The sequence below is a fragment of the Fusarium verticillioides genome, chromosome 1, assembly GCF_000149555.1.
Source record: "Fusarium verticillioides 7600 chromosome 1, whole genome shotgun sequence".
Classification (NCBI taxonomy): Eukaryota; Fungi; Ascomycota; class Sordariomycetes; order Hypocreales; family Nectriaceae; genus Fusarium; species Fusarium verticillioides.
The window spans coordinates 262,948-277,877 of NC_031675.1; the positions used below are offsets into that span (position 1 = coordinate 262,948).

The 14,930-nt window shown below is 47.8% G+C and overlaps 5 protein-coding genes across 5 annotated transcripts; 3 read left to right on the forward strand and 2 right to left on the reverse strand.

Annotated features, from left to right (window-relative positions):
* Positions 1–1,236: 1,236 nt before the first annotated feature.
* On the forward strand, positions 1,237–2,124 carry FVEG_09860 (hypothetical protein; the record flags this gene model as incomplete). Its single annotated transcript, XM_018898938.1, has 1 exon — positions 1,237–2,124. One exon carries the CDS (start codon positions 1,237–1,239, stop codon positions 2,122–2,124), a length of 888 nt encoding a protein of 295 aa, XP_018756915.1.
* A 668-nt stretch (positions 2,125–2,792) lies between these two features.
* FVEG_16683 (hypothetical protein) lies at positions 2,793–3,617 on the forward strand (the record flags this gene model as incomplete). Its single annotated transcript, XM_018905925.1, has 1 exon — positions 2,793–3,617. The coding sequence occupies one exon, from the start codon at positions 2,793–2,795 to the stop codon at positions 3,615–3,617; it is 825 nt and encodes a 274-aa protein (XP_018756914.1).
* A 96-nt stretch (positions 3,618–3,713) lies between these two features.
* Positions 3,714–5,129, reverse strand: FVEG_09859 (hypothetical protein; the record flags this gene model as incomplete). Its single annotated transcript, XM_018898937.1, has 2 exons — positions 3,714–4,900; positions 4,958–5,129. 2 exons carry the CDS (start codon positions 5,127–5,129, stop codon positions 3,714–3,716), a joined length of 1,359 nt encoding a protein of 452 aa, XP_018756913.1.
* Positions 5,130–7,121: 1,992 nt separating this feature from the next.
* On the forward strand, positions 7,122–8,267 carry FVEG_16682 (hypothetical protein; the record flags this gene model as incomplete). Its single annotated transcript, XM_018905924.1, has 1 exon — positions 7,122–8,267. One exon carries the CDS (start codon positions 7,122–7,124, stop codon positions 8,265–8,267), a length of 1,146 nt encoding a protein of 381 aa, XP_018756912.1.
* A 5,528-nt stretch (positions 8,268–13,795) lies between these two features.
* On the reverse strand, positions 13,796–14,611 carry FVEG_09858 (hypothetical protein; the record flags this gene model as incomplete). The annotated part of the gene is made up of 1 exon (XM_018898936.1): positions 13,796–14,611. The coding sequence occupies one exon, from the start codon at positions 14,609–14,611 to the stop codon at positions 13,796–13,798; it is 816 nt and encodes a 271-aa protein (XP_018756911.1).
* Between the last annotated feature and the right edge of the window lie 319 nt (positions 14,612–14,930).

The window sequence follows — 14,930 nt, forward strand, 5'->3', positions numbered from 1 at the left end:
CTTTCAATGATCTTCTCGCAGGCCTTAGAATTAGATGTCGTGTGGCCAATCCTTTCATTCTTATCCCTATTGTCCAGATCAACAGCCTCATAACTTTACTCTGGTAAGATACATCTTGTACCCAAATCCCTTTCGACTTCTTCCGTCTGCATGGCAACCAAGAGAGGGCCATAAAGTCCAATGTCCTGGCTAAGCTCTAGCAATTGGATACGGCCTCACCCGCGAGAGTGTCTGGATCTGCGTTCCGAAGACTATCAGCGATAAGGGAATTTATTACTGAGACATGTCATTTTGGATGCTGTAAGATGTGTAGTTTGTTTGTCTAATCTTCAGAATCCAACTGTAAGCTTTATCTTGTATATTGGTGTTTGCAAAGTATGAATATCAGCCCTTCAACCTCATGTTATGCTGGCATTGTGAGTTTGTTCCGCTATCGCGTTGCTCTGCAGAAAGAATAAGCGAAGAATGCACACTGAGACATAATATTCAGCCACAGCAACAATACAGGGGCTCACGCTGCTGGTTTCATAAATAGCTCTTAGAATATTGAGCTAAACGGCTTCAGCCGTACCGACCCTTAAATAGCGCGATTGCCTATCTGTCTCATTCAGCCAAAGTCAAAGCGTTAAATATAAGCCGTGGTTTAGAACCGTATGTTATGGCGCCAAGGAGCGTAGCTGGGTGTTGAAAAAACACCCATCATAGGCCTGGGTCGCAGAGAACCTGTGGGGGAGATATGTAGAGCTAGGACCAATAGAGTTAGTGTTCAGCCAGTGACTCCAAAGCGGAAAGGGAATGCATTAGAATCTGCTTTCAGCTCCCCACGACCAAGCCACGCACACAGAGTTGCAAGTCTCAGACTTAAGCAAGAAGAAACCTGATCCTTCAAAATGAGCCTTCCTACGCCCGCTCATGTTAGGAGATATTATAAAGTCATCCAAATCCCCCTCCCATCACTCACCGTCAACGGCTTGTCTTTTATCTACATAGAACTATTCTTTAAGCATATAACAAATCTATTCTATTATAATTATATATTAATACTTTACTTTTACTATTATAGGTCTCTTTGGAAATATCTTAAACGGCACTAAATCGGCAGGTTAATAGGCCCTAAACTACTTGGCTGATATTACTCCCGTTCTTAAAGCTGTTAGTAAAGCAGCAGGCGCCCTTCTCCTCACGGACAATAGCAACACTGGCTTTACAGTAGCAGCTGGCCAAACAGACTCACAAATGTTGGCCACATATGCTGCAACCTTTGCCTACGCCAGTGCTCGGCTAGCTGCCACCGTAAAAGAGGGAGCAAAAAAGGCAACAGGCGTCTTTCCAAACCCGGCTGGCAAGACCAACACCACCAACACCACCGAGGACGGCCTTGTGGGCCTGTGGACAGATCCCAACGGCCTATCATTCAATGAGAACCCTTCAGTATCGATGTATCAAGATCTTTCGGCTTTTATGGGAACTATGAACATCCCACTTTTCTGGAAGGATGGTGAAACTGTTCGTGATACCGTCCACGATGTCGGTCAGATATTGTTTGCAACCATTGAACGACAGGGCCTCCCTACGCCTACTGATGGTGGCAATCCTATTGTAACAATTAACGGGGAGGTTCCAATTCAAGGCGGTCTCATTCGTGCCTGCCATATATACTACCCGATCCCAATGGGCAAGGCAGGAGAGGATATCTCGCTGCATAGCGCAATCCATCTCATCTACACCACGAATGTAGACACGGCGGCCACTAACGCAGCCCAAAGCCACCTCAGCGTCGTCAGCCCGCTCAGTAACCAAAACTCCTGGGTCGTGACAATGAACATCACCTGGGCCAGTGCTCCCATCGCTGGATCACCGGATGTTCAGAAGAGATTCACGGATATCCTCACCAAGGACTACCCTGTACTCAATCTCTTTGTTTCCAATGTCACTGGCACGCTTCAGATCGTAAAGGTTCAGACCCCGGCTGACAAGACTCCAGCCTACGCCAAAGCCGCCGTGGAAGCTGCAGTGGTTTCAGCTCTCAACGACGGATCATCTAACAACAATGGGATCGCTATGAACGCAGTCCAAGTCCAGATTACGGATTCCTCTTGGCTGCCAAATGGGTCGGCGCCCTAGTCGTATGAGCAGAACAAAAGTCCAAGCCATGCAATATGGCTTTTGCAGGTATGAATCCTGTGCCATCAAGAAGAAGAGCCGAGGGAACCGCCTCAAGAGGTTCGAGTGGCTTCTGCTTTCATCACTGGAGTATACAGATTCCTTAGAAGATTGCCGATAAGAGCCAAAGCAGAGATATCCTCAAACCACTTTCGGTACACTTTCCGCTACCACTAAAGTGATGATGGTTCATTAATCTATGTAGATGGCGGCCTACTTCCCCCAAAACTTTGCTATTTTTTACGTTGCAGCGCTTTCTCGCATTGACATGATACTTACGTTCACTCTTGATTGATTGATTTGCGATCAGCCATGATTTATCAGCACTATGTGAGGTTTTGCAAACTGACTCACGGCGCACGATTTCACCTAAAAGAGTAAGCTCCAAGCTTGACTTGACCCCACTTAAAACTTGAAGAAAAGGGATCATCCCGCGATCAATGGGAAAAACCACGAGAAACTACAAAATGTATTTAGGTTGATACCCTCCCCAAGACAGTAACGAATCTGTAGGTATTATTCTAAACTGAGATTTGAACACGCTGCCTTACCCCTCCCTCCCCTCAAATACTTCCCTCCTATTACTCCCGAGTCCGGGAATATCTACAGTGCCACCAGCCTCTCCCATCATGTCTAACTATCCCAACTACTATCGACCGCCTGGCCCTCCATCGGGTACCAATACGAACCAAGCACCATCAAGCTATCCACCATACTACCAGGCACCTCCCAACCCACTTCTATCCGCTTATCAGCAGCCCATCTATCCACCTGCACCAGGACCTTCTGGCTTGCAAGGACCACCAAGCTACTATCCTCGTGTGGGCTTCACCAGACTCCCCGCCAAGTTCCACATCTGGAATGTAATGACCAGCGGCGGCACTAGCTGTCTCGAGCTGAGCCATCAGCTCAAAGGCCCAGTAGCATACTCTGCAAAGATGTTCTCTAGCAGCAGGCTCAAGATCAAGCAAGGTCCATATGCATCTGAGAATCTGCCTATTTGCACCATAGAGAGTCGTCATACCTTCAGCAGCAAGAGCACCATAACTTTCGATGGCTTCCAAGCCAACTTTGTGGAGACGAGCATGTTTAATGATGGCGCTACCTGGCCATTTGATGTTGATGTCAATGGTACCTTTCAGAGATGGCAGTGGAGAAAGAGGAAGACACAAAATACATCAACACTGAGACAGATAGTGGAAGCCTTTTCTGACAGCGACTTTGGAAGCTGGGAGCTTGTCCCTGTGTCAGGCCAGGGCTGGCCTATTGCTACTTTTGAGGCATCGGGAGGTAACACCTTTGAGGATAACGCAGCACTTGGAGTATTCGAGTTTCACGGACCGGCAGCTGTTGGGCAGTTTGGTGACACTTTTGCAAATGTATCTATCGCTATCCTCTTGCGCATTATATCGCAACATTACTTCAGTAGAATCGCGGCATTGGCCGGCTCATAGTCAGGCAATGGCTCTGAGAAGTTGAGCATTGTCAATTGTTCTAATTGAAAGGCTATACATATTCCACAACTAGGCTCCATGCATGGACGTAGTTTGCTATTGATTGTATTCCCCAAAGTCGAAATCTGATACAGGATTATCAATGTAAGGAAATTGAGTCGGGAAAAGCGGCGCTCCAGGAAAGCCGGGCTCTGATGTTTGGTACGAAACTTCTGAGACCTCCGACTGTGCGGCTGAGAACTCGAATGGCAAGATTGTGGTGTCATAGGGCGCAAAGAGGGATTGACTGTCGAGTCCTTCCGTTACGTGATACGAAATAGTATCCAACTGTACCCCACCAGACTCCTCGGGGCTTAGTTCAGAAATAACAGATGTTTTGCCCGAGACCTTCTCAAAAGGCTTTTGTTCGAAGCGAGCTTCAACTTCGTCGAGAAGCCGTGCAAGCAGTTTATACAATTCGTCAGTGTAGTCGGGCGGTTGGTCACTCGCCTGCACGAACTCAGAGATCAGCTGTCGACCTTCATCCAGCCAAATACCGCGAAGAATCCCGATAACCTCTTTAACAACCCCATCAAGATGCGGCTTCGGCATGGTACCGCGCGGTGCACCAAACAAAATCTTCCAAATGCCGTACCACTGTGCCTCTGGCGAAAGGCCCTTCGCAAAGCGAGCCTGCAGGGATCTTTGCGAAGTCAACGATACACTATCCCAGTTCGCTCCAGACCCTGGTGAGCAGTTTTGTTTCAGTATATGCTCCTCTTGCCGGTTCAAAGATAAGAAGCCCTGAGAGCATCTCGGACAGGCGTAAGGTGCTGTATGTCTTCTCTTCAAATGCTGCTTCACGTCGGAGATGCGAACCATTTTGAGGTTGATGCATTCCAGATGACGTTCCGGATCTTTTCGGAAGTACGGGCAGGCGAATTTCTTGACGCTGTCGTTGGGGCTCCGATCACGCTCTTCATCCAAGTCGGAAAGATCATCGCCAAATCCAGATGTACGTCTTCGTTTGCTGGGGGTTGAACTGCGGGATGGGAATTGCGGGCTCTGCTTTTGGTCTTCTCTGGCAAGCTCATTGCTGGATGTGTTTGAAGGGAACCTGAGAGCATCCAATGACAATCCAGCCCTATTTCTGAAATTTCGTGGAATGGGGATTGGAGTATCTGGTCGTCGAGATAGTTTACCACGCTGCAGGATCACGCTATTTAGTGATGCAGCCTGCGGTGAGATCGCATTGTCTTTTAGCTCAGCCAGAAGTTCATCTAACAATAGGTCGTCGTTAGGAACTATTATGAAATCTCACATTAGCCTTGGGTATATCGTGGAGCTGGGTCTTTTCTCACTTGAGTTTTGTGGGTAAATCTTCGAGGTTCCTGATCTCGGCGGTGCTGGGGAGATAGGTCTTCCGTAAGGGCAATGAGAGACGCGGTTGTGGAATTGCAGCCTTGATTTCGGCCGTGTCACATCGTCTGTTGCTGTTTTCCTTATGTACTCATGTATAGTTGCTTCCTGCATTTCAGCTATTGTTTAGAATATCCCGAATCCTCGTTCGGGGAAGTCCCTGCCTTCTAAAAGCCATATAACGGGTTGACCAGAAGATACGAGAATTTGCTTGCTTGCAGTAGAGAGGCGATTGAAAGGTCGTTGGTATGGAACGTTGAGGGATCAGATTGAATGTGCTGGCCAGCATACTTGAGCCGCAAGGCGAGTCAAGAGTTATAAGTGCACAACAAGCTAAGGCAATCAACTCCGGGGCTGTGAGACCCCGATTGTCTGGATGCTACATATTCTCGTGAGGGGTGATGGTGCAAATTGGTATTACCCTTCACGTTGGTTTGATTTGGAGTTCGATAATCTCGCCATTCGGCTTGGAGTGATTGGTACAACTCGCCTTGCGTTCATTGGCAGTATCAATTGGAGGTGTGAGCACGGGGGAGCATGTCACACAAATGTGGATGATGTGTTGGCAGTCAGTGACAAAAGTGCGGGCAGGGATCCGCCAAATCAATTGAGCTAATTGCATGAGCGACGCTTTTTCCAGGTTCCTCTTTGTACACGGTATGAGGTTGTAAAAGCGATCGATCCGTCAGCAAGCACAAATCCCATTCATCCATTAACCAAATCTCTCAAGTTGCCTTTACCACCATGAACCACCAGCCACAGTTTACTGGCGGAGAACAACAAAGCAACTTTAAGGCGCGCGCGGCCGCTGGAATTACAGGCGAAAAGGCGACCACCTAAAGGTGCGCCTTGGGTGGTGGGTATGTTGGCGTTTCTGTTGCAGGCTGGGGCTGTATGGTGAGGTGGCCCAACAGCCTACCCTGGATATCCAGAGCTGGGTCTAGCAGCCAGTCTTGGATGCGGTCATGGTACTCGGCAATAGTACCCGATTGGTTTAAAGGGCTGCAGGAACGGCTTCATTAGCAAGCGGTACGTATCCACGATCGGCGATCGAGTCTAACCTTTGGGAGATTGGCTCTGGAGTAGTCATTGTAGCATTGTAATTAAGCTCACATATTGCTCCTCGTAAGCGGGAAATGGCGCATTGAATTATACAGCTTATATAAATCTTGCATTTTCCGCAATTGTGTCGTTTTTTTCACAGTTGATGGCTTCGTACACAATCGTGTACATCATGTTCTAGTAATTATCCATATTGCTGTAAACGTCGGCGTCTGAAGACAACTCAGCCAGAAAAGCAAATGGCGCAGCGGATGTCGCAAGTTATCTGGACAGAGACTTGAAAAGGGCACCGCAGCCTCGCTGAAACAAATCCATCATATCAACAATCAGCGAGTCGGACTCGAGAGTATTTTTCTAGGACTACACAATTGTGGACGAGGCCTGACGCGAGGCCCAGGTTGGTTGTAAAATAATCAGGGCAGCCAGCTTAGGTGACAGAAATGCCTCGTGAGTTATACCTCCAAAAGGGGCGCAAGTATTTATGTCAGTAGTGAATTATGGTCCAACTCACCTGAGGCCCTCGCTTGCCCTCAGTGGGATTGACGTGGCCAACGCCCCAGTTTCAGCGCTGCGTTGTCAACTGTAGGCGGTCAAAGTGGGGCTTGATGGAGGACAGGTGGCCCTGACGAAGCATCGCCAATCATTAATTAACGGCGGCCTTAAGTTCGATCCTATTATCTCCAACCAGAAGAACGTTTAATTGCCGTTCGCAATTGTGTTGGACGATATGCAGCTCCATGCATCGAGAACCTAACTACGAGGAAACTGAGGAAATGCCTTGCTACCTGACACAATCTGTGCCCAAAGCGTGAATCGGAATGTTTGTTAAAACATGGCCTCAAGGACAAGGGCAATGTTATCTTTGTCTGTGTATTAGTAGTTGCGGCTCCTGCACTTGATTGAAAGCCGTCCCAAGTGAGCCAGGAGCCGATCTCACTTGTTATTCAACGGCTAAAGCTTGGACTTTACCACTCGTTTGTCTCTAATTTAATCACCCAAGCACCATCCTCATGTACTACAGGTACCCCAAGAATCGGCGTCAAGATGAACCTGGGGAACAGTGAGCCCCGCCAAGTCGCTGGCGAATCATCTCTTCAAAGCGGCCGCAGGGCGAACAAGCGCCGCCGCAACGGCCACAACGACGGAGTAGACGACGGACCGAAATACCCCCCAGGAAGAGTGGCAGTACCATCCTTCGAATGCCCGTTTTGTAAAGATGACCCGCACCGATATGCGGAGTGTAGGGGCTACCGGTTAACTCGTCTATCGGATGTCATGCAGCACATCAGTCGCCAACATCGGATAGGCGAGGTGAGACTAGGATTTGAAACACTTGAGGAAGAGGACGTCGTTCTTTATTGTGCCAGATGCCGCTTTCTGTTCCGTGGCAGGGGTGCTTCACATAGGCTTGATATCCACATGAATCCGGAAGTCGAATGCCAGCCTGAGCCAGCCAATATCGAGCAATCAGGTGTTATGCTGCCCAAAGAATACGAGGGGCTAAGAGATGAACTTCGATCATATCCGCGGCATGACGAAACCTTTCGATGGAATATCATTTGGAACTGGTGTTTTCCCGGGAAACCCTGCCCATCGTCGCCGTACATCGAGATTATTCTGCCACGTGCAGAGGTGCAGTCGATAATTCAAGATGAGCTTGCATCTATGACGGGTCTTTCGCAAGAAGAAGCTCAGTCTATCGCTAGACGATCTGCGGATAGAATCTATAACACTTTGTCAGAACCCCGAAGTAGCCCCTCCGTACCTCCACAAGCACAGTCGGATAGTGTGCAGATAGCACCTGTATCAAACTACCATGTCCCAACCTACCTGGCTTCGAATCCGACACTTACCTCTCAGCCTTTGCAATCCCAAACGCAAGGTTACAACTCTCGCCCAGCCCAACTTGGTGTTTATGGAATGCCGACTGGAGGTCAGAGAAGCAATTCCTTTAATTGGAATAATACGTTGACTAATTACAGTGCCCCAAGCCCAGTCCGGGGCTCTGGGGTATATGCGAGTTCTGGGAACAACTATGCTCCCACTGAATATTTTACTGCTCATGACTCTGTATATACTCATGTGCCTTACGTTGGAGGCCTCAATGGTTCGTTCCAGTCACCAAGTCAAAATGACGACTATGCGAACACATACGGGAACGATATGGGTCCCCGCAGCTCACAGGATTGATTGCGGGATGCGCTGCATGGCCTATCATGTTTTACTAACTCAGGAGGCTCTGTGCTTTACCAAAGTTAGATAGACTAAGTCAATCTTAGAGCCGCGAGGCTCAACCGGAACTGGAAACGATCCTTTCTATGATGCTTCCTTTTTGCATTTTTGTCATCACTAAATAATTGCTGCTAAGGGAGGAAATTTAATCTACTAAGCATGGAGGAAGATATTTGTCATGTTGTTATATCCGGACGACTTTTCCATTTCTTCATTTTTGTAAAGTTTTAAAGAGTTTTAATAGATATAAATAGGAAGGCGTTTATCTCTCTGGCGTTGTTCATTGAGCCCATTGCATTGGTCGTGAGAACCTCTAATCTAAGTAACCATCGTCAAGGAAATACACCTTTAGAAGAAATCTAGTTTTTGTCTACACCCGATGCCGATCGACCTTTTTATGAAGCCATAAATTCCTCCCTCCACTATGCCCTCTATTCATAACCTGATGCCTAACCCCCTGCTCTTGATAGTCCTATTCTTGAGTAACCACGTTTAAGAGATCTTGGAGCCCCAATTTATAGAGTGTACCATGAGCATTACTCTCTTGGGTTGTGAATGGCCTTTGGCGTTCAAGGGCCTTCGAGACAAGTTGCACGCCGTAAAGATCCCAGAAATCCCTTGCCATTGATGTCTTGAGCCCTTGGCCGCAATCGAGATATGGAGACCGAGGCCACTCTGTAGCCGGGAAGATGATTGACCACATCCTATTCCAGCGCCTCGTTTCGGTCAAGTACTGATCATTGGCTCTTATCATATAGGCCTTTTGGTCTTCATTGACTCCGTCCGACGGGTCCGGGTAACGCCTTTTGCATCTACCGCTCAAAACGTGATCATCGCGATCAATCAGTGAGTTGAACGTCCGATAGCATCTTGAACAATAAGGTGACCGGGAATGGTGTTTCATGACATGTTCAATGACGCCCTCAATTGACTTTAAGCCTACGATGAGGTGACATTGCTGGTGTTTTTCTGGGTCATAGAGGTAGAAGGGACAAGCAAAGTGAAAAAATGCCTTGGTGCGAGGCGCATAGGAAACAAAAACAAACTCGTCATCGTTAACGTCTTCTTCTTGCTTCACTTGTCGCCCGCTTGGATAGCGGCGAGGTGTCCTGAATCGTTCCTGGGGCTGCAACCTGTCTTCCGGTGGCGCGCTGTACTCTACTTCAGGTGCCCATCGCCTGAACGAATCCATCGAGAGCTGCAGTAGGTCCGGTCTCAGGTGATTGTATGCAGGCGCAGGATACCAAGATGAGGTTCGATAGTGAGGATTGGCCTCAGTCGAGAAACCCTGCCATTCAGGTGGTCCGGGTGTGACACACTGGCCGACAGCTTCACTGTACCGATTGGCAGCAGAGCTTTGGTAATCGCCCGCCCCAGAACTTCTAGCGCCCCGCAAAGGCAGGGCAAGATTTAGGTGGTGGGATTGAGGCCACTGGCCCATGGAAGGCCTGTAAGAAGATCGGTCGGCGCACATGGTTTTCTCTTGTTGGATTGGATCTTGATATAAATGTCGCGGTAGCTCCTGGATACTGACGAGGCATATGGAAAGGCAGACTAATGCCTTTTGCCACAAGATATATACATCAAACTCGTAGATTAAACTCGTTTTTACAACGCATTTCTCTTCATGAAGGCCCAAACAACACAGCTGTGTGTACTGATAATAATTGGTAGATTAAGCCTGCCGGGATGAAATCCCACTGGTCTGGGCACTAACTAGCAGGCCTCAAAACAGACCAACACACCCGTAAATCTAAGCGGTAGACCACCTGTAACGCTTTTCGTGAGACTGGATCCGTACTGCTCTTAACTAGCATCCCTTCCCGTTAAATAATATATAATGTTATTATAATTTTTTCAATGCTTTAAATTTCAGCTCAATTCGATGAAAATGCTGGAGTTCTTGGTTCCTGCAGCTGGCAGATCTGAATGTCCAGCGAAGCAGGGGTATGTTAGGCTTTTTGTTATGCCAACTCAGCAGCGGCGCCAGTACCCAATTTATGTCAGCAGCACATTTTAACCCCTTAGACAGCAATATTGATGCCAGTCGCAGCTAAGTGTCCAAACAGCTACTCGAATTATCGAAAGGTGATTACAAAAGCAATAGTCTCTTCGTATATGAATCTTCAAGGGACTATAACCAAGGCCGGGAATGTGAGCATCAACAAGGTTCTCTGTGTCGGAATAGGCTCCAGTCACTATCAGGTCCATCAAGTCAAAAATAACATCCTTCTCGATACAGTTCACGCAGTATACTAACCGCCGATCAAGTTACGCAAGATCAGGTAATCACAAATATTCAAGCACTTTGCTAGCCCAATCTGCACTTTGCCTCAACGCTGAGTATCGGTTAGAGCCTGAATAGTCCTTGGGCTCGATAACTTCTCGCCTCGAGATCTTCCACTTGTTTTCCATTTCCATAATCTTATACTGACAGTGAGTCGGGCTATCTGGTGCCTAGTGTATTTCACTAGACTCGTGGGCCTTTTGTTCATTAACGCCTGTTTCCTGGAACGCTTTATATTACACGGATAAAGAACCTTCGTTGAATAAAGCATACCGCCTCGTACGGGAGGCCCAGGAAGCCCCCCTGAGTTCCAGCATTGTCACTACATTAGCAACGGAAAGTGTATCTATAGGCAGTAAGTCTTGGTGTTTCCTAGGATCGGCTAGAAGTGTTATTAGCAGTTGAGACTTGTGGCTGTGAGCTCATCCCGGCAGAGAGAACCTAGTGGAACTTTGACTACCTACCAAACCCATGCCGATCCTTCTAAACTACACATGCCACTCTCCAGGTCTTCCGCAGTTTGCTCATTTAAATAAGCATAGAAACTAAGAAATTCCTCCATATTCTAAAATATATCACTCTACTACTTTTTATTATAAACTCCTGTATTTCTATTTCCACTGCTTGTAATCCTCATTACGGCAGTAGTACAGAGAGGATGAGCTACTCTAACTACAGGGACCACTGCTAATCTGAAACACTATAGCAATACTAAAAAACGTTAAGGGATACATCAACCATAGACCACGACAGTATCTGTTAAAGAATACAATTGAATTCCGGCCGAGGCATTTCATCTTTTTGAACCTCGGTAATAATCAGAGGAACCACCCTGCAGAGTCCTATAATGGCTAATATCGTATGTTGCTGCCAGGGTACAGAACCAACATGCATAAGACCAACAAAAACCAGATAAACTAGCGGCAAGACGGCATAAGCCACCGTCTCACTTCAACTCGGATTCTTCTTTTCCCTATCAACTCGGGAAATAGGTCAGTTGCCAGAGACATCAACACAATGGAGATCAAGCCTGCACGTCCCAAAGCGATTCGGCAGATTATTATTTTGCCAATACTCATTACTGCCTTCCTTATCATAAGCCGCGCATCCCCCAATTACAGCCCCTTTCTTGTACATCTACATGATACTTTGACCGAGTTCAGCGCTAGGGGTCAACTGACGCTGGAGCTCTTCGCTCCTTTATCCGCTACCCTTGGGCCGTCTCAACCAACACTCAAATTTCTGACCGGCACGTGTCACTTTATATGGACCTTGATCGCCGTTGAATTCTTTCGGGTGTTAAAGGCCGACAGAAATTTGACGCCAGGCAGCCATTACAAGAAATCTGTGTTGTATTGTGTGGTTGTCAGTACAGCCACGTTCTGGTCCAACTTGTTTAGACCTGAGCATCTTCTTTCGCTGGTATACACTGTTTTTCGCTTGGTGTTGTGTCAGAAGACTAATAATTCAATAGCTAAACAACCTTTCAGATGGCTGTCTGATTCTGGCAATACTATCATCCATTTCCTGGCAAAAATATCCTCGATGTTTACAAGCACTGTTTTCCCTCGGCCTTGGGGAAGCCTTGGTGCTCATTAGCTATGTGCTAGGTTGCAACGACCTTGATGCAGTTATAGCATACCTCCTATGGACTGTGGCTCGAGTGAGAAAAATGGCTGGGAAAATTGCAGACCTCAGATACTCGCCTGTGAGTTTTAGCAATATGCCTTGCTAGGTAGGCGACTCTAATGTTGAACGACTATAGATCCGCCTTGCTCTGGAGGGTAGCGCCAATATTTTTATTGCGTTTATTGTTTGCCCAATATTGGCCATGCTGATGGTTGGGTCTCTTATTCCAATGTCCGAATCAGCTGCGGGGGGCAACTATAACCTCTCCTATTTGTCAGCCTCGATGCGAAGCCACCTCACCCCATTCCCTCTACTGGACAGACTCCCAATGTTAGGTGTAACTGGACCGGTTCTCACAGATCTAACAGTTTATACTATATATCTGCCGAGATCAGGCTTCCTTTGGAGTGATGGCATGATCTGGGAGCAGAGTCTACCCGATCAGATACCTAACTCCGAGAAAGGCCATGTTGATGAATATGGAAAACATTGGTCTGTTGAGGGTTCTCGCCGTGTCTTTTTCCAGGACAAGTTTCTTACACGGCACCCCTGGGAAGTTCAGAAATATCCCCGTCACAGGCAGACAACAACATGGAGTAAACGGGTTCTCGCCGGTGATACCATCCGCCTACATGACCCCGTTACTAGCCAATATCTTTGCGCCATACCTGGAGAGCGAGTCGTCAGCGAAGCTGGTTATTTTGGCACGAAAAGTAGCACTGGGCAGGACCTTGACAGGATTCGAATAGGGTAAGCATGCCCAATTGCTAAATGAATCCATACTGACGTACTATCCAAGAACCGTTTCAAATACTGGCTCTGCGAGCTGCGACTGGACAGTGTATTATGATGCTATTCAAGGGAGCGTCAATTTCTATAACCTTGCGCTTAAATGTGATCTGGCATCGACATTTCGCTCTTTGCCGCACCATGAACCCAGTCGAAGCAATGATACAATGCTTCGTGTTCTTGATCTCAGACTCGAGGCAAGCTGCACCGTCGGAGCTAGTGAATCGAGTTCACGTCTGTACACAATAGAGAGCTTTGCTCGTCATCAGTCGCAGAGGGCTGTCCAAAAAGGTCTTGACGAGAAACAGCCGACCATCGCTAACGTCAGTGCTTTCCGAAGAGCTATAGAGTACCACCTCGCGCGGCGAAGGCTCGCCCGTTTTCGGAATTATCACAGCCAACTCCAGGAGGAGGCGATTGGCACAGAGATAAACGAGGTGCAGGGCATGCCACGTCCATTCGATCTTTCGAAGCCGGACATAGTAATATGTAGCTTTTATGTTGTCGCTGTTATCCTTGCCATAGTCACGAAGCGAAAGTTATCGGATGAAGCTAACGGATCACTACGGAATGGTATATGGAGAGGTTGCCAATTGGGAGGGGCATTTGTGTTATGCCACGTCTTGGGATACTATGTGGTTGGGATTAGGATGCTGCATTCGTCTCGCGTGGCTGGGCTAATAAGCTTGTATTGTTTAGCCGATTGCTTGTTGTAGGAATAGCAATGCAGCCGATACCCATATGAAGTCCTATATTTTTGACATAGTCGCCTGACCTGCTACTAACGCATTGCTTCCAAGCTTGGAATGTCCTCCCTGAGCTCTTCCTCCGCCTGTTCCCTGAAGTGAGTATAAAACTCAAGATAATCCTCTACACTCTCGTAGACATCGCTGTACCACTCTTCGTCATGAACACCATATCTCCACTTCCACTGTTCGCGGTCCTCATTGCGACAGTAAAGCGCGTACGTGCCGCCCCACGAACGAGGCCCGTTGCCGATCTTGAAAGCTACCGCGATCTCCCAATTCTCCCAGATCGAAGTAAGACTGTTAAACTCCCCTTCTCCCGTCTCATCTCGGATGGGTATACAGATAGATTTCAACATTTCTTCCATCTCCTCAAATTCAAGGGGTGTAACGAAGTGGAACTGGGATACTTCGCGGTGGAACGGAAGCCCCGGACCAGTGACGCCGGGGACAAGGGAACAGAGGAACTGCAAATCTGCGGGGGGGAATTCGGCAACCTCGACACCCTTTCTGGCAATGCTTGCCTGGATACTTGCAAAATATTCTCTTCTCCCTGCGAGGTCGACTGGACCGTGAGAGACGCCATCTAGGCAGCCCTCAGAGATCAGAGCATCACGGAAACGCTCGTCGAGGATCTCACTTGTTAACTTGACTGAGTCGGGTACAACCACGTGTTCTTTGATCGCTTCCACTCGTAGAAACTGTTCGGCTGAATCTCGATAGCCCGTTGGAGCAGGCTGGGCCTCAACCTCCTCTACCAGGATACGCAGCAAAGAGAGGTTATGGTCAAGTACTGTTCTGCGATATCGGAGGAGGGCGTTCTCGATACGGCTGCGTTGATCTTGGTCCATGTCGAAGGCCTTGTGTGTCTGTTCGTCTGAGAATTAACTAGGTACTGTTACTGGATACTTCTGTGTGTCCGGGCCAGAAGATAGAGTAACTAGGTCGTTTATCAAAGGTCCGAGGATGTCATTCTGTCACGATGGCTTGTGATGGTCGCTTCGAAGGCACTTTTGCAATCGCGGAATTACTAGTTCAGATGTGGAAGTGTCCGGCAGCGAGTTGCCGACTTAACCGTTTAGCCTTTTATACACTCCATGCTAGGCCTGTATGATAGAGAGGGGTAAACGACAGGGCTCGAGTTTATGTTGTTGGTTCTGACTTGAAAGT